The sequence below is a fragment of the Danio rerio genome, chromosome 4 (genome assembly GCF_049306965.1).
Source record: "Danio rerio strain Tuebingen ecotype United States chromosome 4, GRCz12tu, whole genome shotgun sequence".
Taxonomy (NCBI): domain Eukaryota; kingdom Metazoa; phylum Chordata; class Actinopteri; order Cypriniformes; family Danionidae; genus Danio; species Danio rerio.
The window spans coordinates 10,608,832-10,633,643 of record NC_133179.1 but is presented as its reverse complement, the minus strand read 5'-3'; the positions used below and the strand labels follow the sequence as shown (position 1 = coordinate 10,633,643).

Here is a 24,812-nt window from a genome sequence, read left to right as displayed (position 1 = left end):
TCAAATGTTTTGAAAGAATGTCATGCTGCCATGCTCTGACACCCACCACTCAGACACCAGAACAATACAATTCTCTTTCGCCATCTGCAAAAACACCAACACTGTCCTTGGAACAGATACAAGGGTCATTTTCTAGGAGAAGCCATGTGCCATGCCAAGATGATATAAAAAAAAACACTGTATTTTTGTGATTTATAAAGACATACCTCTCCTGAATCAGCCACATTTACTGCCACTTACAGTATATGACAGTGTGTCTCTATACAAAGAAATATACAGGGTTACACTTTATTTTGATGGTCAGTTTGTTGAACTCAGTTACATTGCATCTACATGCCAACTAATTCTCATTAGATTATAAGTAGACTGTTAGTCTGGGGCTAGAGTAAGTTGACAAGCACTTGCAAAGTGTCTTACAGTCAGTTAAATGTCTGTTGAAGGAGCAGTATCAGCAGATATTAAGCAGACAGTCTACTAATACTCAAATGGACCATTAAAATAAAGTGTTACCATGTACAGTAATATATATGCAATAAAACAACTACAATAACAACTTCTCAGCAATGCACCCAAATTAATGATTATTTCATGCCTGGAGGTCAGTTTCAAATGAGACAGATCCACAAAATCCATACTAGCATTGATCCTAAATTGAGTTAGGGGCTTGCAAACTATACACTCCCAATGACCAAAATCCACAAAATACATCTGACATCCTCTTTTTTATGTATTGACACAGAACCTGAATATATCAGATAGCATAAAATAAAGAATTACCAAGACCAATAATAATTAATTGCATGAATGTTATGTAATTAATAAGCTAATACTGGGTCACTTTGAGATAAATCAATGTGAACTCATTTTTATTGTCTACTAATATCCTTGTCGATAATTTGTAGTTACGCTGACGTATATATATTTGATGTTTTCATTTAATTAATCATATTCATGTGCACTGGAATCAAAAATATAATGACACTGATTTACATTTCCATGGGCTACACACTATTAATCTTTCAAACTTGATTTACTTTATTTATTCCCACTTAAAATTGTTACCCCTGGGTCATTCTAAGCTGCAGATGTGGAAAAAAAAGGCAAACAGCTGTATGAACCCTGCTTGTTTAGCCTAAAGTTGTCCATCCGAAGAAGATTTACATTGTCCAAAATTATAATTAACAGAATTACAAGAATGAAAAACAATATTTACAGTTAAAATAGAAAACACACCCATTATGAGCCATAACAGCTTATTATCTGTGATTTGTGGGGTCTGAGCACCCTAATTAGGATCTTGAGGCCCCCCAAAGAAAGTTAAACCAAAGCGTTTGAGGAGGCTTTTAAAAGTAGGTTTACATTATATAAGTACACGTTGAAAGATTAGAAACGTTTCACTAACCACACAAGTCAGCTTACTAGTGCACTTAGTAGAAACCATGACGAATTGATGAGGTAACCATAGCGACAGTACGCAGCTCGAGCACATCACTTAATTGATCATTCAAACATCACTTGTAACAAGCACTCTGTAACCTTTTAAACACTTTTATGATAGTTATAAATAGTTAAGTGGCATGGCATTGTACCAAAGTGCGTTCGCCACCGCATTGAGCGCATATGTATGCCAGGAAAGCGCACTTACCTATTGAAACCAGTTTGATGTGTTCCCTTTCCAGAAACTCCAGCGCCACTGACACATTCTCCAGCTTCATCTGCCTGAAATTGGGTCTGGCGTGGTACTTTCTGTACATTTTCTTCTGGCTGAGAACTTCCAGGAGCCCGATGAGCTTGAGCCCGTCGGTCAGGTCCTTCTGCAGATCCAGGATCTTTCTGTTGAGGCATTTCAGGTGTTCGTTGCACCACCTGGTGAAGGTGTTCTGCTGGATCTTCTTCCAGGGCGCATCCTCGGCCAGGTCCTTCTCCGTGGCCGGCATCTCCTCGTCTCCGTCCTCGCCGTTGTCGGTGCCCTGGTAATACTGCGGCGGCAGCTGCTGGTCGTAGTATGTATTATTGCTCATCATGTTTTTCCGATGTTTTCGTGCCCCCTTTTATTCTACAAACTACGAGACTCTTACAGCGTGAGGGGGGAGTGGGGCAGGCGCTCTCTCTCTCTCTCTCTCTCTCTCTCTCTCTCTCTCTCTCTCTCTTCTGATGAAAAAAGAAGGAAAGAAACGAAAGAAAGTTGGAAGCGTTTGCGAAAAAAGTCAGTAGTAATAAAGTATCTGTCATACAGAGACCACTTGGAATTACCTTCAAGCCACGAACAGTTTAAAAACAATCGTATTTAAAGTCTTCCATTCGCCACTTTTCTGTCGTCGTCACAAAAAAAGTTCGTTTTTTGGTGCGAAATACTAATTAAAGACTGGAAAAGAGACGCAGCTTCATATAAATGCAGCATGGGGAGCTTTAAAACTCAGTGAGCCCTCCGGCAGGGCTTACACGTCAGTCTGCTGGATCCCCTGGTATGCCGCTGTCATCATTACCATATACAACTGCGCGATGGGTGATTCTCTAATCTGACCGAGATAGTGATACTGGCGCCCGATTGGGCGAAGCGCGCGGTGGGGAAGGGGATTGGATGGACCCCGAGAGCCGCAACAGTTGGGACTGTCATTTTTATTTTTAGGAACGCCAAATTGGGAACGTGGGGGGCTGGAGTTGCGCTGGTTGTAAAACTTGGGTTCTCTTTTAACAATTGAGGCTGGAAAAAGCCAACACATTCTCACTCCCAACTCGTCACATACTGACGCTTGGTCAGGAACCCTCGGCGTCAGTTATTGACGCACAGGGTACCCCTTTAGCGTCATATTTAGACGTGCAGGGATTCCCTATAGAATCTGTGCCTGAGCCTGAGGCGTCATATGGAGACGCTGGAGGCTCGTATAATTACCAATAGATGTCAACGCAATTTTTAAAACCTGATTTACGCCTATAATCTTAGTTTTCTTATTTTAAAAATATGTAATTTTTATTTTGTTTATGAAAAGCGTCTGTAAACGGGGTCGAAACTACTGTATGAATAAACTTCGGCCCACGTGACATCCCTTCACGGTGAGTTTAACGCCGCTCTGCTATTGGTCAAACTGCATCAGCGGTGAGTTCTCAGATGAGTTCAACTGTCAACATTAAATATTACGTTAATGCTGCATAATATATTTTTATTGGAGATTAGTTGGTGTTTATAAATATGTTATCGTTTACTTTATATTTAATGAGTGAAAATATATTCGGTTGTCCAGTTTAGGGTAACTATGCCTAATAAAACTTTGATTCATTCATATTATTTATTATTTTTTTACTTTAAAAAAATATTAAATTTCAAGTACTAAGTTTAAAAATGTTTTCGGCTGATATTTTTCATTTTAAATTATTTATTAAAGTTGGGGTCATTGTATGTGGCGATCTATTTTTTACAGTCTATGCTCGCTATCCCAAGGTTCATTGCGATCCCAAGGTTCACTGCGGTTTTCCACAAGGTAAGTAAAAAGTAAACAAATAAACACGATTTGTTGATAAAGCATGTACTGTAAACTAGCGACGTTATCTAATTACATCAAGTTCATTTATTAAAAACATATTTTTCTCACATATAACGTTGGTCATGCATTAGAACAATATATACATTTTAAGATAATTAAGGAACAGTGTAACCAGATTGTTGTTTTCCACAATAGAATTCGTGCAAAATCTATATATAATATGCAATATGCAACTCTAATAATACAAATGTATTCGTAATTGTTTCAATATTAAAGAACATCAAGTGTTTCCAAAGGTTTATTGTAAAAACAATTATTTTCCATGCCTTAAAACACACAAACACACACACACACACACACACACACACACACACACACACACATATATATATGTATATATATATATATATATATATATATATATATATATATATATATATGTATATATATGTATATATGTATATATATGTATATGTATATATATATATATATATGTATATATATACATATATATATACATATATACATATATATATATATATATATATATATATATATATATATATATATATATATATATATATACATATATATATATGTGTGTGTGTGTGTGTGTGTGTGTGTGTGTGTGTGTGTGTGTGTGTGTGTGTGTGTTTTAAGGCATGGAAAATAATTGTTTTTACAATAAACCTTTGGAAACACTTGATGTTCTTTAATATTGAAACAATTACGAATATATATATATATAGCATAACAAAAGCTCAAGTATAACTTAAGCTGATGTATGTCACACAATGAATATCATACACTATTACCAGTACAATTTGGCCTTTACCAATTTATTTAATAAAAGAAAGAATCTATCATCTCTAAATTGTGGTAAAGAGGCACAACAAGCTGTCTTCTTTTCAAATATTATGTCAGTCAGGATGGTAATGGTAAAATTCAAGGATTACCTTGCACCTTCTCAGAAATTTACCATTGATCATTTGTATTACAAGTGGCTGGATTGTTTTTAACACAAGCAAAGTTTTTTTAAATCATTATCTTAAACAGATTAAGGCTCATTTTGGACTACACTTACATTTCTTTACAACTGCTTAATGCAGTACTGATGTATCTAGTAGTTTAGTGGGTTTAACTAATGTCACATGTTTTTATTCATTTCAGATGCAGAAACTTTTGACATATGAATTCATCTTGACTAAGGGTAATGTTTTTGTTCAGAATTAATCATTATTTAAAATCATTGTATTTTCTTTGTTATTATGTACAGATTTTAAAAGAATGTACTTTCTTTTAATAAAGAACTCTTCACAGCACTGCAGCTAAACAGTCACAACCTCACAGAGCTGCACAACTACCCCACTCAGATCAGTGTTGAAGCTGGAACCTCATCTTGTGTACAGCAAAGGCAGAGCTGAAAATTCACTGTTTGTCTTGTATTGTGTGGTAAGTCATAGTTTTATTAATTTTTTTATTTTATTGCAACACTAAGTAGTCCATTCTGTGGCCAATATGATATAAAGGGCCTAAAATGGGACTGACGTGATCATTGTTTTGATTTCTAGATAAGTACTCATGGGGCTACACATGCAGCTGAAGTTAGCTTCATTGAGTAGGACATTTCTTTCAGTATACTCTTAAAGAGATTCACCCAAAAATGAAAATTCTGTCATTATTGACTCATCCTTCACTTGTTCCAAATATGTCTGACTTGCTTACTTCAGTTAAACACAAAAAATTATATTTTAAAGAAAGATGAAAACCTGCAAACATTAACTTCCATAGTATTTGTTTTTTCCTACTATGTATGTCAATGTTTTTAGCTTTCCAGCTTTCATCAAAAAACTTCCTTCATGTTCAACACAAAGTAACTTGGAAGTTTTTAAAAAAGGTTTACAACCACTTAAAGGAGAGTAAATAGTGAACTATTCCTTTAACCCAATCTAGTTGACTTTACTAGAAAATTGTATAGAAACCCAGTGCCTTAAACCCCTTACATTTTATACAAGGTACAACTTAACAGCCATACTTGAATTAAAATATTACTGTGAGTTCAAGAAGATTGTAAAGGTTCTAGGTTAATTTAAAGTGGGCTGTTTAGTTTCACCTTGTGTAAAAAACATAAAGGATTTAAGGCAACATGTTTCGATGCAGTTTTCTAATAAAGTCAACTAGTTTGGGTTAAGAGTGTAATGGGTTACAGTAATAGCAGTGAATCATGCAGGCATAAAATAAATGTTTAGCCATGTAAAGCAATAATCTTGTTATAATTTAGAAATATTTTAGGGTGAAGCACAGTATGCTGTTGTAGTTTTCATATAATTGATGAGTCAAACATGAGATGTGTTTTAAATTGCAAGACGTGAATTAACAATATGTTCATCAAGATTCAAATCTTGCATCTTATATTTTTTAAGGTTTTGGCCCAATAATACCCATATTCTGCTATTTAAAAAATCATACTGGAATTTGTGTCAGCATTCCCTTCAATGAAAACTACAACAGTGGACATCAGTGGTGATAAAAATGTATGAGAAGGATAAGGGTGTTCATAATGAGAAGTGCAGTCACTATCCTGATCTCTGAGTTTGTAGAACTGACAGATCTGCTTGGAATAAATGGAAACATGCTGGAAATGTTTAACCTATTATACAGTTAATTCAAGAGTGCCAGGTTTAATGACACTTTACATATATAAATAAATATCACTGAACTTTCTAAATGAAACCTAACACTCATTCTTTGTTCAGTAATGATGTTGTGCACTTCTAATACTTTACAGTGGCAAAACCTGGAATAACACATGGGAGCCATCCAGGAATTCCTGACACTTTACGCCCAAGTCTCCTCATGCTAACCGGATTGCAATATGACAGTCTAGTCAGCATAAACACCTGGACTCACCAAGCACACTTTGGTTCTCAGTGTTTTGTAAAAATAGTTTTTGCTATTCTTCAGTAAATACTTGAATATGTTTTGAACTTATTCTACTTTTGATGTTTAAGTTCAGAAAGTTGTTATTATAAACATAATTTGCATTTGTCATGAACTTGACTTCTTGTTGTTGTTAAAGCTGTTTATTATGATGGCATTTCCAAAGGCATCATTTGAAAAGATTTTTTGCAGTGCAGTTTTACTTGAGCTTGACATACCAGATGTATGACATGAATAAATATCACAAAATAAATATAATAATAATAATACAAAATATACATTTCCTTCAATTATAATTGTTTTTATTCATTTATATATGTATGGTAATATATTATTGCATTAAAAACTTATAAAATATATATTTTTGGTTAAAATATATATTTTTGCATTTTTGTGTGATTTTTATTATTTATTTTTATTTGTGGCATTATAAATAAATTATAAATGTTTCATTAAAAATGTATTGTGTTTATTTGCATACTCATTTACAATGAACTACTATTTATACTATTTAATGGGCACTATATTTGTCATTTAAGTTTGACATATATTTATATTTGTATACCTACATGATGCAGGGTTTAGTTACAGCAAATGCTTGAAATGTTTTCAAACATGAAGCTTTTTTATTATTTTATTATTCGTTTCAAATTAAGTATACTGCCTATGATCTGGTTTTACTATGATCATTTTGCACATCAGGTTACCCCCACAAAGTAATCTCACGGTAAATATACATTTGTATTTTTAATAAGACAATAAATAACATGTAATATTAATACACATTTTGATATTTAAGTTATATTATAAGGTTATAATCAACCTTCAGCCGGAAGATTACCAAATAGAGACAAAGTGTGACGTAGATTGCGACGTTGTGATTGGACTATAACTTCAAAGCCAAATTAAAAGATCCTTCGTGTTGCTAACTATGTTTTGCTGACTTTGCCACTTTACTAACAGTGTCCTTTATCAATGAGTTATCGCTGTGTTTTAAATAGTTAACGATTAACCAAGATCGTAACCCTAAACTTAACCCTAACTACACCTTTCAAGGAACTACAATTTGTAGCGCCATGTCTTTCCCCTCCCATCTATACAGCGACAAAGGATTGTGGGTAATGTAGTTTAAAGCCTTTTTGTAATAAAATGGAACAGATACAAATTTTAATGAACTAAAGACTATCTGAATAAGGTCATTGTGCATATATTTATGACATATATGAAAGCCAGGCATAAATTTGTTATTTTACAATGAGTATTTTTTAAACAGCTTTTATTGACTTGATCAGTATATATCAGACTATTATATCCAACATTATTTATTGAACATAGCATAGGTAATAGTCTTGCTGATATTCTCTCACTCATTTCTCGTTTGAAATGTGAATACTTTTTCCTTTTCTACGGGGCTCTACTCATCCCCTTTGAGTAAAAGGGCAGTTAACCTATGTAGATGTATTATCTTCAACATGGACAAGAAATTGTATTGTCACATGTACAGTTGTGGTAAAAAAAAAAAAAAAAAGCTGTAAAAATAAGCTAAACATTAGTATTCTCTTTAATTACAAGTTATTAGCAATAGTGATCTATGTTCATCACAAATGTTATGAGTTCAGAATAATATGTGTGGATGTAATTCTGAAAGTGTGTTTCATTAATGGTCATCATGTGATATTTAATTGTTTTCACTTTATTTGAAATATGGATAAAAGCTCTTTTAAAATATGTAAATGTTTATAAATAAAACCTTTTTAAAGACATGTATTTGTTTAAAAACCACTCTTTATCTGATTATTTTTACTTTCTAAATCTTCAACTGTTTGTGTAACAGTATGATTTGATGACAATGGATGAACTTGTGTTTAATAATGATTCCACATAATGTCTTTGTCCTGCATGTGGGTTAATTTGTTAATTATTTTCTTTATGATCAAATGATTGTAAGATTTGCTGCATTGTAAGAATCATGAAAATATTGAGAAATGAGGTAACAATGATGAAAAGATATCCTTTCAAATGCTGCGAATAGTTCAAACCTCCAAATGATTAAAAATACATAGTCAATAACCAATAAAATAAAAATGCAAACCTTTAAATTATCTAAACTAGAAGTAAAATAGTTCTGTGCTGTATTTATAAGTTACTGTGTAGTTCTATGTCTACCAAAAATACATATTTCAATACATATTTTATTTTCATTCATTCATTTTCTTTTTGGCTTAGTACCTTTATTAACCAGGGGTCGCCACAGTGCTATGAACCGCCAACTTTTCCAGCATGTTTTTATGCAGCAGATGCTCTTCCAGCCGCAATCCATCTCTTGGAAAATATTTTATTTTTTATCTTGCATTCAATAAAACATTATACAAAGTTAATTTTTATTTTCAGAATAACAACAGTCGCACTGTTATCTCACAACAAGTGCAGCAGTTTTTTGTTAGACATTCTAACAAATTAATACAAATGTTTCAAAGTAAGGACAAAAATAAAAGGAGATTAATTTTTTTTTTTTTTTTAGAAAAATCCATGAGGACCAAATGGATCCATCAGATCTTTGATGTAAATCATAGGTTAATTTTTCCAGAGGTAGAAGTGTGGTTGCCTGACTCAGCCACATATTGACTGGAGGTATCTGAGCAGTTGACCATAATAATGTACATTTTTTGCCCAAGTATATGCAAAAATTAAATTTATCATAAAAATGTATCATAAAATTAATATTTTAAAAGCTCTTAATGTCACTTAATGTAATAATTTCATTTTAATATAGAGTTCCTTAAATCGTTATATGTTGTAAGCAGTGAGGCATACAATAATGCTCTTAATTTACAACACTGATTGATTTTAGAGGAATGCTTACATACTGTACATATCTATGTATTTAAAAAAAAGACAATTTGGTTATAGATGATGACAATTTTATTTAATTTTTTACAGATTTTATTACATGCTTTAGATTCAGGGTTAAGGTCATCCTCTTCTGGATTACAGTAAAAGAAAATCCACAGTCAATGTCATACTCATCAGCTGGAGCTTTATTTAAAAAAAATCTATGTTCTCTGCTCCATCCAAAACTTGCAGGTACCTTGCAGGTCTCTAGATTGCACCATCTTATTGTTGTTTATTTCTCAGTTATTTTGTTGCTTTTTGAGAATGATGATCCATAGACCTTTTAACCCCTCTTCGTTAAGGCCACATGTCGAATCTTAAAAGAAGAACACAGCAACATAAAAATATATTAATATCCTTTGGACTGGGTAACCTTATGCTTATGTCTGTGCCAAAAAATACAAATACATACCAGTACTTTTCAGAAGCAAACAAGCAGGAAAGTTCTTTGAAAGAACCAGGATGAGTTGAAAGGTATTTATAGTGGATGGCCATCTCTGCCACAATAATCCACTGCTTCTCCTGAAGAATCCTGACTAGCAGGATGATGTTGAACACCCTCCTCTTTGTTGCTGGGTCAGCAGAGTCTGAAATATATTTATGAAAAGAAAGTTGTATAACAAGGATTATACGTCAACTTTTAAAGAATCAACACTGACAGAAGTCTAGTGTACATACCATGCAATATGACGAAGACATCCACATCACTTCTTCTTTTTGTTGTCTTTGCTTCTGCTACTGAAAAAAAAATGACAGTAATAGTAACACAATTTTTCATGACTACATGTAATATTAATAAGAATTTCCTCACCCTCTGCCCACTCCTCTACATCACAGACCAAAGTCTTCCAACTGGTTTCCAGTCACTGCCAGTTTCATGGATTCTGTTTTGCAACTTGCTTTGCAGAGCTGTTGCGGTCTACAGTGATAAGCAATCAAAAATCACAATACTATTAAAATAGGTTACTGAACAACCAAAACAAATTCAACTGGATATTGTTACCTTCTGATATCAATAGGTCGGCAAGATGGCCAAATTGTTGAATATCTGCTAATTCCAGCACATGACCATGAGAGTTACAGTAGCATGTCTGGTCACTGCAATCCTATAGAAGAAATATTGCACTGTTCAACCTCCTTCCCAAAAGTAAAACCAGGCATATCCTGGTATGCCTCACTCCATTTCACCTGGTTAACATATACAAACAAACAAACAAACAAACAAACAAATAAATAAATAAGTAAACCAACAAGTTTTGGCATTTACTTGTAGATCAGTTTAAGACAATCACATAGTTCATCTATCTCAGATATAAACTCATGTGATTAGGCATGAAACACACTAAAATCATGGGCTTAAAGATGGTGCTGAAACTTTGGACAGCTTTTTGCAACTCTTTGGAGGTAGTGTCATTAGTTGATGTAGTCCACAAATCTTCCTGTCAATCCTTAATCCTTAGCTGTAAATAAACCTTTAAAATGCCAGTGTTTGAAAAAGGAATGAAACAGTACAGAACAAGTGCATAACAGTTTATATCTTCTAATCTAATTTTCTTAGGTGAACATCAAAGAGCTGTTTTCTTGTTAATTTAGTTTCAACACATACAGTTTAAAGTACCTCGTGCATTCTTGAAATGGTTATGCTTATGGTTCATATCTACTTAAATTGGCAGTATATCTAGTGTGGAAGCAGAACAGATGAAGGGCTCTTCCTTGCAAATACTATCCACCTTGTATTGCACAGACTCCCACTCAAGAATATCTCAGAAAAATGTCTGCTGAGATCTTAGCAGTCCATTAAAAATAATTATACCAACATCTTTTCCACCAATGGAAAGAATATAAAAAATACTTTAGGATATATTAATACTTGCATGACCAAATCTGAGATAAAAAGGCCATCAGTATGCCTTAGTTTAAATAAAACCAAAATTTTACTCTAGCCCACTGTCACCTAGGTCTACAGATACAGGGACTAATGGAAACAATGAAATACACACTGACAGTCACTGGAGCAAGGCCCTCTCACAGTTGGGAAGATTGGAGTTCCTATGAGCTGTACCAGATAAAAACAACAAAAAAATGTACATTTATAACATTTCTAACTTATCCTAAGACTAGTAGACAAGCAGCATAAGCAGTTCTAATTTCCTAAACCCCAATGTGGGCAGTTGATTGCCTATAAGGTGTCATAAAATCAGACAAAACAAAATACTTTCTGAAAAAGAAAACAAATGGTTGGCCACTATCAACACCCAGAACAATTAGTTTTAAACAGTTAGGCCACAATATTTTGTGAGCTTATGCTGTAGTTTTTTAATGTTTGTCATAAGCAATAGTAATAGTAAAACTAATGCGTTTCTTTCTGTTATTACAATAGTAGTGAAAGAATAAATGCATTTTATCTCATACAATCACATATGCCTAAACAATGTAGACATTTCATATACATGGAATGAAAAACTTCACTAACCCTTGACTGATTCCAGAGTGGTCTTGGCCTTCCTTACATGGTGGTGCTTTCTGCAGATCACCAAGTTGTCATCAAAACTTGAGCTTATAATTGAGATCTTGATGATAAATCTGAGTATTGAGGAATCACTCATGGTGATAGGCAGAAACAGGCTGAAAGACACAAGAATTAATCAAACAAATATAAATGTGTTAACAGAGATAGAGAGAGAGACAAGTGCAATTTAACATATAAACATGGGTAAAGTGATTTTACTTTTTGCTTATTAGAAAACAAAATTGGATTTTTAAAGAAATCTAAAGAACCTGAAAAGAGCAAAGAAAAAATATTCATATCTGAACAGTGAACACCTTATAATGTACACCTGTATATATATATATATATATATGTGTGTGTGTGTGTGTGTGTGTGTGGTAGATTAAGCTATTTTTTTGTTTAGTTTTGTGTTGTACAATGAATAAAATGTGCTCAGACGGGCAGAATTTCTGCCTTTTTCCTTTAAAGGCATGGAAAATAATTGTTTTTACAATAAACCTTTGGAAACACTTGATGTTCTTTAATATTGAAACAATTACGAATACATTTGTATTATTAGAGTTGCATATTGCATATTATATATAGATTTTGCACGAATTCTATTGTGGAAAACAACAATCTGGTTACACTGTTCCTTAATTATCTTAAAATGTATATATTGTTCTAATGCATGACCAACGTTATATGTGAGAAAAATATGTTTTTAATAAATGAACTTGATGTAATTAGATAACGTCGCTAGTTTACAGTACATGCTTTATCAACAAATCGTGTTTGTTTACTTTTTACTTACCTTGTGGAAAACCGCAGTGAACCTTGGGATCGCAATGAACCTTGGGATAGCGAGCATAGACTGTAAAAAAATAGATCGCCACATAGAATGACCCCAACTTTAATAAATAATTTAAAATGAAAAATATCAGCCGAAAACATTTTTAAACTTAGTACTTGAAATTTAATATTTTTTTAAAGTAAAAAAATAATAAATAATATGAATGAATCAAAGTTTTATTAGGCATAGTTACCCTAAACTGGACAACCGAATATATTTTCACTCATTAAATATAAAGTAAACGATAACATATTTATAAACACCAACTAATCTCCAATAAAAATATATTATGCAGCATTAACGTAATATTTAATGTTGACAGTTGAACTCATCTGAGAACTCACCGCTGATGCAGTTTGACCAATAGCAGAGCGGCGTTAAACTCACCGTGAAGGGATGTCACGTGGGCCGAAGTTTATTCATACAGTAGTTTGGACCCCGTTTACAGACGCTTTTCATAAACAAAATAAAAATTACATATTTTTAAAATAAGAAAACTATGATAATAGGCGTAAATCAGGTTTTAAAAAGTTTGTTGACATCTATTGGTAATTATACGAGCCTCCAGCGTCTCCCTATGACACCTCAGGCTCAGGCACAGATTCTATAGGGAATCCCTGCACGTCTAAATATGACGCTAAAGGGGTACCCTGTGCGTCAATAACTGACGCCGAGGGTTCCTGACCAAGCGTCAGTATGTGACGAGTTGGGAGTGAGAACGTGTTGAAAAAGCAAATGACAGCATAATTATGTCAGTGATACGTCGTTTCTAAACACCGAAGACACATGATAGACTGTTTATGAATTAATAATAAACAGTAGGAGTGTTTATTAATAAACAATAGTGTGGTCCCAATTGACAAAACTTCTATTTGAGTCAATGAAGTCACACACTATAAAAAAAATTTGATAAATATAGATGTGGAGGCATTTTTGATACTGTGAGTTAACTGTACATGCCTTCCTGATATACTGTTAAATGTGGATATAATAAATGAAGTTAATGTGAAGAAAAAAGTGGGACACACTTTAATTTGATGGTTTGTTGAATTTAAGTTACATTGATTGCATCCACATACCAACTAGTTCTCATTAGATTATAAATAGGCTGTTAGGTTGGGGTTGGGGTTGGTGTAAGTTGACATGTACTTGCAAAATTTCTTATAGTCAGTTAAATGTCTGTTAAAGGAGCAGTATCAGCAGATGTTAAGCAGACAGTCTACTAATGCTGAAATGGACGACCAAAATAAAGTGTTATCAAAAAGTGAAGTATCCAGTTATAACAGAAACATGGTCTTTTACATTATGGTTTGTTCACGTTATATCGACATGTGATTAAACACGGTTCTTCTCCATAAATTATAAGGTAATTCATCCTTCAATCAGAATGTGAGATGATTAATTTCAAAATTAAACTCTAAAAAAGTCCATCCTACATTTTACCATGGTTTACAGTTAAAAAATTACAGTTAACACAAGAAATAATAATCTAATAATAATAAAACAAGGATCATTTGAAGACATGAATTAATAAAAATTAATAAAGAATAACATATGCAACTCCAAAATACTATTGTCATTTTAAATATTTATGCATTGTCACTATCCTTTTAAACAACCAGATTTTACATAATTAATACAGAAATATAAATGAATGATGTGTGATCACCTTTTCTTTAAAATATCTCAAATACAGACATAATACAGTACAAAATGCACCATGCAAAACTAGTTAATCTCATGCATGATGAGAATTTAATCAGAATGGCAACAAGCTACAACAGATCATCGTATTTAATTAATTTATAAGCTATATTCAGTCATTATAATTTACACCCGAGCTAGTTTAAAGCTTGTGCCATTAGTCCTTTGGCTCAAACACAAAAAAAAGTTATGAATATATGGCCACATAAACATCAGTTCAACCTCAAAAATTACTTACCAACCATATGCCACAAGATAACTTGAAATGTTACACCCTCTATATGCAGTTCAGGCATTGGTTACACTTTATTTTAGGGTGTCATTGTTACAGTGTATACATTTAACTACTGAGTAATATTAATGAATTGCATGTATGGTTAGGGTTAGAATACGAAAGGTTTGTTGCATGTAATTATGCATAACTAATTGTGATTACTATAGTAAATATGTTGCGTAACAAAGACACCTTGAAATAAAGTGCTACCCAAACATTTTATTATATAATATATATTGCAAACACTGAACACAAAGTTGTGCTATAGAGTAGTCACACAATAGAATTCATTACAATAACACACAATGAGTCTTTCCAGAAATGTTTATACTGTGAATGTGGTGACCAGTGACTAAACCATATACAGGCATATGGTTCACTATTACTGGAAAAGTAGATCCCCCTTGTGTCATACACCGAGACATACATTTATTAACGTCCAAAAGAGCAAAAACCTCCTGACACACAAACCCCAGAAATAGATTAGGTTCATATACTCACAGTGAAGTCACCGCCGTGACTCAGAAACGTCAGCACTCTGACAAATAAGAGAAATGTGAAGGTCAGAAGAAAGCCTAGACATAGATGGAGGAGGACATCTGGTCGTCATTTAGATGTCAGCTCACCTTATGATTCACTTTCAGATCTCACAGAAATAATCAAGCACGTGTATTACATCAAGATGCTCTGGATAAACGACTTTATTTGTTCCTGTTCATTTACAAAATATACATGGTTAGCAAAATACTTCAAATTTCATTATGCTTTTTTTAAATAAGTGCCTGTTAAGGCGAGACAACATGTAAACATGTCAAAGACACTGTACAGAAGAGATACACAATACACAACCACATACAAACAAACATACAAGCAGCAGCATCGCCACAATGATACAAACCTACATTTCCTCACATTTAACACCCTCCGACAACCATTAATGCACCGTTACGATGGATTTCTAATGATTTTGTTAGCCTGTACAATCTGTAATTCTCTTAGAACGTAAAAGGCTTTAGTTAGATAATAAACGGAACAGAGAACTGGACAGAAAATGTGCATTATGGACTTTAAATTAGAGATAAAACTACATTCAAGACTACATACAGTTAATATAGGTGCCTTTGGAGAAATCCTACGTTTTCTCAAAGCTCCAGTCGGATATTTGAAAATATTTCAGTGCTATTTATAACAATCAAGAACAAAAGAAGAAAAAAAATCTTGGTCTTCATATTTAACTTTAAACAAATGTGGAAAGAAATCTGATTTCGATTTGATTTCATGCGAAATCTACTTCTAATTTGTCACATGAGCTAAATCTACCACTGGTTTCCATCACTCGGCATGCAGAATCTACTGCCATGAACATGCAAATGCACAATCTGTACATATTACATCATTTACAAGAGCTGAGAGAAAGAGTGTGTGAATTTTGTTCTGGCTCCTTCATCATACATCAACTTCTTTTTGATGTAAAACACACTTTCCGTTAAAAAAAAAAAAAAAACGGCGCAGGACAAATAGCACGTTTATTTTATTTCATAGACAAGTCACTGTGTAGCATGCAGCGTCTTATAGAAAGTCAGCCGACCACTGATACATTAAACAATCAAGTTGTGCTACCGTAATTCTGAGTCTATCGACAGGACAGCAGAAAACGCCACTGGAAAGATTTTGGGATGCTGTAAATATTCCCATACTACTGCCGGGTCTTAACACTATAACACACTGCTACAATTCTAGTCTAGTTTGTGCTGTAAAAAGACATCAGGTGAAGACAACTTGTGTGTATACCAGAAACGATTATATAGTAATAGATACTGTAAGTATTAAGAAATAGAGTCTTGTTCATAACAATAGTACCTCAGAGCATTCATGATGGATATGAGTTCAGCGATAGTAATATTAATCGTTATACTTTGTTTTGAATCTACCTCTGAAGGAAAACGCTACATATTTCATTTTTTGAACTTCCCTAGGTAAACATACATCATTTCAAGAGATAATTCACACAAAAATTAAAAGCCATCATTAATTTACTCTTAGGTTACATTGAGGTCTCTGAAAAAAACAAAAAACATCTTGGATGACCTCAGGTTGAGTAAATTAAGCAAATTTTAATTTTTTTAGGCCAACTGTCTATTTCTTTTTATAATGGCATACATTTTTGGTGAAAGGCAGTATGGAAGTTTCTGTTTCTAGCATTTTTATTAGCTAGATATCAATTCATGCTTTATATATTAATGCTACAGATTGAATTGCATTGTAAAAGCACACTGGGATGATTTTCGCTTGCACTGATCATTAACATTTTCCCAGTACTGGGTTGTGGATGGAAAGCTGCGTAAAACATATCCTGGAATAGTTGGCAGTTCATTCCACTGCGGCGACCTTTGAAATACAGACTAAGGCGAAGGAAAATTAATGAATGATCTTTAAAATTTAATGCTTTGTGACTAAACAATACAAGCGTGCACACCAATGCGCAAAATGCTGGGTTTAAAAGCATAATTTTAATATAAAAAATGCATGAAGCTTTAAAAATTCACCAATGGGTTACAATTGGTGGTGCTCCTGCACAAAACAGTCTAGACAAGCACATTTTCCTATAGATGAAGAATTTAGATGAATTTCAATGATGATTTCATTGGTGTCTGTGTGTCAAGTTATGTATTTCTGTTATTCATCAAGCGCCATCTAACGTCAGGGAGTCAAGGACTGCTGATCGACAGTGAAAATGGCGAAAGAAGTCTGGAAAAACGGTGGTGGTAAGCACAATCGAAAACTTCCCAGTGTGCACAAGTATTAAGAGACATCTTTTTTTCAAGGATTTCTGTAAGAATAGTAGTTCTCGTCTGGCTTTACATTACACATCAGGCTGGCAACCGAACATGCTACCAAAATCTTTAAAAAACTCAAACATTGAATTGCATTGAAATGTATCATACAGAAAGAATTCTTCATTTGTTCTAAAGTGTTTTTTGCATTCATAAGCTTTAAGATTTTGCTACAGTATTGAAACTTTGGGGCTGTTTATCCCTGCGATCAAAGAACTATGATTCATTTTTTTTTGGGCACCAGTTGAGAATCGCTGATTCATGCCATTTTCCAACATTTTGTAACTCTTTCATTTGCCTCAGTTTGTGTGCAGAGAATAGATCGTATAGATGTAAATATGCTGAGTTTAGCCATTACAAACATTAAAAAAAGATCATATAACTTAAAATGAAATCATCAACAGATTTACAGTATATCTGTGCTTGTTCATTACACTCGTTTCGGAGTTCATTTAGTGTTATACATTTGTCAACCTTTATATAAAAATATCGATCACTCTTTAGTATCATTTATCAATCTACACGCAACAAAATCAATCTACAAACTCCACGTCTCGGAATAAACAGTTCGCGTATAAAAATATCTGTGGAAAGTTGAAAATAAGCATATTTACCTGCTGGTATAACCTCAACCCACCAGAAATCTTCTGCATTCTTGACCAAAAGGAATGTAAAACTGCATTACGCATCAGATGTGTGCAATCTATGAACAGAGAAGTGCTGTACAGACACCTACACAGTTTTGGAGTCAGAAATCCAACAGAACATGCCCTGGACGAAAGTGAGGATCATGATTGCTAAACACAAATGATCCTTCCCTATATTAAAAAAAGATTCAGGAAGATTGAAAAAGTACTGCATGCTCCTATCTAAACGGAAAGCAATGATGCACTAAGCGAAATGCAGCATCCAAAGCATTTTCAATGAAGAACGGCATCCTCTTTGGTCCTCAAGACGAAATCAGTTTATTCTTGACAGCCAAAAAGAGGTCAAATGTGCAAATGTTCTATTGAAAAAATGATAAGGCAAACAGTTTCAGGACGACCTTTGAAATCGTCCATTAAGAGAAGAAAACAGCGAATGAAATGGGAAGGAGGGAACCAATCAGAAGCTGTTGAAGTCTTCCCTCATTGGTTGAAACAGATATGATTGTCTACAAAAGCAAAGCTGAACGGCAAACAACCAGCATCACAACGCACACCAAAAAAGCATTGAGTTTGGAAGCTACTGTGTTCCCGCATGAACTGGGTGAAGAATGGTTTTCGGTTCCCATTAGTGTGGTCAGGGAGGAAGAATTGAGTACCATAGGCGAAGTGGGAGGATGAGGTCACTTTCTGTTCAGCCTTCAGGCCAGAGCTCTGGTTAAACTGGGAATGAGTAGAACCGCTGCTGCTGCGACCGCAACAACCATCACCAGGTTCCAGTCTCCCTCACTCTCCTGAGAGAATGACATCAGAGAGGGGAAAGGGACAACAGAGGTCAAGAGTAAGTTGATGTTTTTGACCAAGCAGTAATTAGTGCTGTTAATTCTTGTTGAATATGATTATGATACTGATGATGATAGAATGTTGATATTTGTATTTATTTAGAGATATTACACTTAATAATATAAATGCACACAGTAAAGGTGTAGCTAATAACTATTAAATTCATTTACAGAATTTTAATAATGCACAAAATATTTTTGATTGTTTCAAAACACAAAGAATATATGTATTAAAAATACAAAATTATACTGCATAATGTTAACAATATTTAATGATGCATACAATCAGGGTGTGTATTACAGGGGGGTTTGGTGGGGAATGATCTCTCTAATTAATTCTTGATCCCCCCTGAAGGACTTCAAAACAACATGTATGGGGGTCAGCCCTCTAAATAGTGAGAAATAGTTCAGATCAGAAACAGTCTGATCTGTATCTTAAATAATAATATTAATAATTAAAATAATAGATCATTTAAATACACATTTGACCACTCTTATAACTTCCCACGCCATTGTGAATGCATATTCGCCCCAATCATTCAATGTGAGTAAAAACGATTCAACAGTCTGAAAATGGCAGTTCTAGAGCACCAATAGACGTGGTGTGTTCACAAGACACTTTTTCTTGTAAAAAAAAAAGGTGTTTGTTTGGACATATAACCTAAAAGTAAAGTCAAATTAGCTACATAGTTTATACAGTTTGACCAACAGAAACTTCTGAAATGGCTCATTAGAAGAGACGGCAGGTCACAATACACAAAATATCCCACAACACACTGAAAACTTACATATGATTTATTATTAAAATAAATGATTTGAAAGAGAAAACCTGAAAAGTTTTTCAAATTTTGGAATCCCTTTGTTGGTATCCTGAAGGAAGCTGATGCAAATCTTTTCTCTGTATAACTAGTATTACCTGCTATTGATATACCGTTGTTTTTATAGGGTGTACCTTTATATTGTATGTGAAAGTACATGCATTTACTGATATGTTTATATAATTTTTATTATTACTATTTATATATTTTTATTTATTTTTTTCTATTTTACTTTTCATTTATTATCATCATTATAATTATTATTTTGTATGTTAGAATCTGATTTCTGTTGTATGTTAAAAGCTACTAAAATCAATAAAAACAGTGTTTTTAAAAATGCCTTAAATGTTTATTTACAATACCTATAGTTTTGTTTACAGTTGTTTTGATAGATGACTTGATTTACTGAAGTATATATTATACAAACTAATATTATACAGAAAAAGCTAACTCCCTCCCGATCATCAATTTATAATTCCAAACCTGCATACATAGTATAGTTGTATTAAATCATCTAGAAATATATTATTAATATTTAAACAATAACATTAATTATGTGTGAGGGGAGGGGGTTTAAATGAATGTAGGATGAATTAATTTAGGAAGATTCATTTTAAACAAAGTTTTTTCATACTCACTTTATTGATAGATGTTACTGGAATAATTTTCCTACAAAATATAACTGATTGATTAATACAGTGCATCTCTAATTGTGTAAATATAATCCATTAAAATCAACAAACATTTCTCATTTAAATAAAACGTTTCTATTCCTAACTTTAATGTTCTGACATTTTTTTACATTTTGGCGTTCTTCAAACTTGATAAAACTGCACCATCAATGTTTTTTTATCTCTGGCTGCAGAATGGATCTGGTTTTGATGAACCTACTGAGGACTTGTTGTTTATTTTCTGTCATCTTCTGTAATAGCGCTGGACGTGAGAGCTAAATTTACCCATCCAGAAATGTGGAGTGATTCAAAGCCAAGAGCAATGACCCAGTAAATACCGCAATCACTGTCACACACGTTCTCTCTTTTACATACTCTATTACTCTCTCTCCATCTGGCGTCCTGAGATTGGCAATGGAAACCGCATGACTGTCCAGCAGAATCAGAGAAGTGTGTAAGTGTGTGGCTTCAGTCGGGACCGCTGGGCTGCAGAACTGTTGAAATCAGAGTTGTGTCATGTGTTTGGCTGGGATAACAGTGTTGGAAATCTCAGAGGACGCCTGAATATGACTTCATCCAATCCGATTTTTACATTGAGCCAAACATTTTGAGTGAAAAACATAGGAAATATGCCTATGATGCAAATATTCTGCCGCCCAAACTACAAAAGCACAAGTTGGCGATGCTTGAAAAATCATGTCAGCTCCCTTGGGGAGTAGAATTTTTTTAATGCCTCTTCTAAATACTTTTATCTGATGAACTGACCCATTTTCTAACATACTAAAAAGAGGGTTTTGAATGTTTTTTGTTTTGCTTAGGGAGGTTTAATACCTTTACAAGTTAAGAATCAACTGGATGCTACAATAAAAATGTTTCTAAAACGATGATGCTTATTTATGCTCACCAGAATTGCTTTGTTTTGTCAGTAACACAACATATGTGCAACTTCTTAATATTAGCATCTTTCAGTTCATGCATTTGTTCTGCTTCAAACTTAGTTAAAAAACTGGTTTATTCAGCAAAGTTAGTTCAATTTTGTCATAATATACCTTCAAGTTGTTCCAAAGCCATTTTAAAAATGTTTTTACTCAAATATTAGAGATTTTTGTCACTCTCTTAAAGTCTGTTATAACTTAAGATCATTATCATATAGCTTAAGATTTATAATTTTCATAAAGAATTTAAAAAAAGAAATTACTTCATATGAATTGAGCAGCTTAATCAAAGTATTTTAAAGAGACAGAATTCTGAATTGCTTTTTATGAGATTTTCAAGCTAAAAATACATAAAAATACACAGATATTAAATATTTTATTCAGCTACAAACCTTAAATCAGTAAAGAATGTTTAGTCCCAGAAGAATTCTTGCTTGACACCTAAGAACCAATAAGGTCCAGTCATGCAGGTCCCATGACACATTTGTGATTCCTCATGAAGTTAATGCACTATTATCAGGCAGTATTAAAAGCCTTTTTTTATATAAACTAATTTTGTGTCTTCAGAAGACCTGGAAAAAACTTGATTCTTGTTTGGTTCATTTGGATTTATTTCTTGATCTTATGAAAAAAAAAAAAGATTTTCATTGGAGATAAACAATGAAAATCTGAATATTGAAAGTCCTGTAGGCTCGAAATTACATAATGGTGAGTAAACGATGACAGACCTTTCATATTAAAGGAGAACAAACTCTTTTAGGAGTTTCTCAGACTAGTAAAGTACAGTTGTGAAACAATGTGCACATCCATAAAGGGCCCTCAAAAAAATCATACACTATGTCCAACAGTTTAGAATTACATCATGTCTTATAAAAGTGACCACGAAAAGGCTTGTCTCTGGACTCTTAGAGAAAGAAAAGGCAAAGCCATACCTTTCCCCCTTTAGGACAAGAGCTCCTTCCAGCAGCACCATATCAGGCCCAAAATTACAACCATTCCTATGAAGGGTATGGAGAGAATAGGGCACTCAGACGAAGGAGTGGAGCTCTGAGGAAAAACACAGGGGGGCGCAGGGATGGAGAGGAAGAGTAGGAAGAGGTGGTGAGAGAAACAAAAGAAAAAAAATGACAGACGCTCAAAATAAAGAAGTGATTACACATGGGACGTTTGCGCACACGTGGAGTTACATATAAATAAAACATGGATAAATAACCAAATATTGAGAGAAAGAATGAGGAGTGTGAGGATGATAGGGAGAAAACACAACCAGATAGATAGATAGATAGATAGATAGATAGATAGATAGATAGATAGATAGATAGATAGATAGATAGATAGATAGATAGATAGATAGATAGATAGATAGATAGATAGATAGATAGATAGATAGATAGATAGATAGATAGATAGATAGATAGATAGATAGATAGATAGATAGATAGATAGATAGATAGATAGATAGATAGATAGATAGATAGATAGATAGATAGATAGATAGATAGATAGATAGATAGATAGATAGATAGATAGATAGATAGATAGATAGATAGATAGATAGATAGATAGATAGATAGATAGATAGATAGATAGATAGATAGATATGCCAGCAGTTTATCAGGAATCATCAAATTTGTTTGGAATTTGATTCAGTGCAGTGTGCGTCGTGAGCATTTATGGCATGTATGTTCATGTAGGTGTTCAGTGGTCAGAAAGCAACAGAACGAAGCGATGAAAGCCCACAGGGGAGCAGGGAGACAGGAAAATACACCCAGGTTAGATACACAGCAAAGATGGTTAAACACAAAATGGAAACCTTGTGCTCGTTTTCGACCCTTCGGCTGATGAACGCAGAGCCAAGGTTGCCATCTTGGCATTTAAAGATCCTTGCCCACACTGCACAGCCTGCCCACGCTGTTAAACCAATGTACCGGGTTAAATCTGTCGGAAGAGTCTGACATGTGTTGCTGAATGCCACAGACAATATTAATGATAAAACAAACATGTACTGTTCCCCCATATATTGAAATCATGAATATGTTTGTGAGTGTTTACATCAAGTAAACTTGCAGGGAATTGACTCAATACTATGTTAAAGTAATTGGAATGTTTATATTGTTATTGAGATGAAAAACAGACAAGAATTTCAAAGAATACTGATTAAAAGTTAAATTATAATAAACCAATAGGTGGGTGTTTTTTTAGTTTTAGGGGGAGGTTAATTTAGCTTTTTTTTATTTGCTGGAGATAAGCCACTCAAGCATCAACCATAAAGCCTGCTTGATCGTTCAGTAGTACTAATGCATCCGATTGTTCACTCCTGTGAATGTGATGTAGAGCGTGAAAAAAACTAAATTCAAACACAAGTGGTCACAAGGGAACTGTACTAATTAATGCTAATTAGGTGGAATCAGTAATGACTTTTGTGATTAGTAGATCGTATTCTTTAATAGGCAGCATAATTCATAAATAAATATTTTGCAATGAAACAATTACAAAAGCAAGCAAAATGACTTGCACTGTGTGTGTGTGTGTACCTTGCATTTCTAACATTGCAAGGATGAAATATCCCCACTAGGATAGCGATATCAGTAAATATTGAGCTTGTGGGGATATAATATGGTCCCTATTGTCCCTAGAAAACAATCAACATTTTTTACAGCCAAACATTTAATTCTGTGTTATTTTTTAGCGGATTTCCTCATGGGGACAAGACAATATCCCCACAAATAAAGCAATATCAGTAAATTCTGACCATATGTAATGGTCCCCATGAAGAAAATGGCTAAAATAACACACAATTAAGTATTTTAACAATGTATAAAATGCTGATTTCCTTCTGTGATAGTTAGTTTGAGGGTTAGCGTTGGGATGGAGGGATGGAATACAGTGTGTGCAGTATAAAAATCATGTGTGTGTGTGTGTTAATGCACCTTAATAAACAGAAGAGAACTTGACCCTTCATCAGTTTCTGTGGTATTCCCAACCATATTGCAGAAGCTCCATTAGTCTTTAACCCGGAACATTCCTTTAAAGGAATCAAAGCAATTGTGGGTGGCAGAACAGTGTGAGTGAGGGGTTAACCACACAGTTAAAGTACAACTATGAAGGACGGATGACTGACATGGGACACTGGACAGACTCTTAGATAGTAAAAAAAGAAGCTTAATTAGGATTTCTTTGGCTCATACTAAGTCCTCATTCTTACACGCTACAGGGGTTAGAAAGACCTCTATGTCAGTGCACATTGTACACACACAAAAGCTCGATGTGCTACAGTGGATCAGGAGAGCTAGCTAGACACATTAGCTGCAAGAGGTTTGACGAACACAAGATGTGGAAACACACGCAGCGTCAATGTGGCAAATAAGCAACCCAAAGCAAGACACACAAACACACACACTCAACCGGAGTGGTTTAGTTAGACAAGATGCGCTT

At 33.8% G+C, this 24,812-nt stretch overlaps 2 protein-coding genes and 2 long non-coding RNA genes across 43 annotated transcripts in view; 1 reads left to right on the top strand and 3 right to left on the bottom strand.

Annotated features, from left to right (window-relative positions):
• flncb (filamin C, gamma b (actin binding protein 280)) overlaps window positions 1-2,497 on the bottom strand; it is a 65,571-nt gene extending 63,074 nt beyond the window's left edge. For 19 of the 26 annotated variants that reach the window (XR_012401918.1, XR_012401916.1, XR_012401921.1 and 16 more), the window contains exon 1: window positions 1,646-2,497. Coding sequence is in view for 12 of the 26 variants with exons in the window: in XM_021475222.3 (XP_021330897.1) it covers window positions 1,646-2,024 (379 nt within the window). In the remaining 14 variants the exon portion in view is untranslated. The remainder of the gene's footprint in view (window positions 1-1,645) is intronic. The other 7 variants (XR_012401919.1, XR_012401923.1, XR_012401927.1 and 4 more) reach the window with 3 other exon arrangements.
• Window positions 2,498-2,719: 222 nt separating this feature from the next.
• On the top strand, window positions 2,720-6,881 carry LOC101885801 (uncharacterized). The gene is made up of 5 exons (XR_012401943.1): window positions 2,720-3,054; window positions 3,420-3,479; window positions 4,653-4,692; window positions 4,791-4,934; window positions 6,271-6,881. It is a non-coding gene; the product is annotated as an uncharacterized lncRNA (long non-coding RNA).
• Window positions 6,882-9,321: 2,440 nt separating this feature from the next.
• On the bottom strand, window positions 9,322-13,381 carry LOC101885530 (uncharacterized). Of its 13 annotated transcripts, none has more exons than XR_012401931.1 (9): window positions 13,043-13,381; window positions 12,617-12,676; window positions 11,788-11,939; window positions 11,319-11,370; window positions 10,318-10,502; window positions 10,126-10,233; window positions 9,993-10,052; window positions 9,727-9,901; window positions 9,322-9,630 (listed from the first exon to the last, which is right to left on the bottom strand). It is a non-coding gene; the product is annotated as an uncharacterized lncRNA (long non-coding RNA). The 13 variants fall into 13 exon arrangements; XR_012401935.1 differs by having other exon boundaries at window positions 9,993-10,049; XR_012401933.1 differs by having other exon boundaries at window positions 11,315-11,370; window positions 13,000-13,254.
• A 1,935-nt stretch (window positions 13,382-15,316) lies between these two features.
• Window positions 15,317-24,812, bottom strand: part of ccdc136b (coiled-coil domain containing 136b) — a 38,455-nt gene continuing 28,959 nt past the window's right edge. Inside the window, exons 9-10 of one of the 3 annotated variants that reach the window (XR_660714.5) lie at window positions 22,310-22,375; window positions 15,317-18,905 (exon numbers count right to left, since the gene is read on the bottom strand). Coding sequence is in view for 2 of the 3 variants with exons in the window: in XM_005164607.6 (XP_005164664.1) it covers window positions 22,320-22,424 (105 nt within the window). In the remaining variant the exon portion in view is untranslated. Of the gene's footprint in view, window positions 18,906-22,309; window positions 22,425-24,812 lie in introns of all 3 variants that reach the window. The other 2 variants (XM_005164607.6, XM_002661377.7) reach the window with 2 other exon arrangements.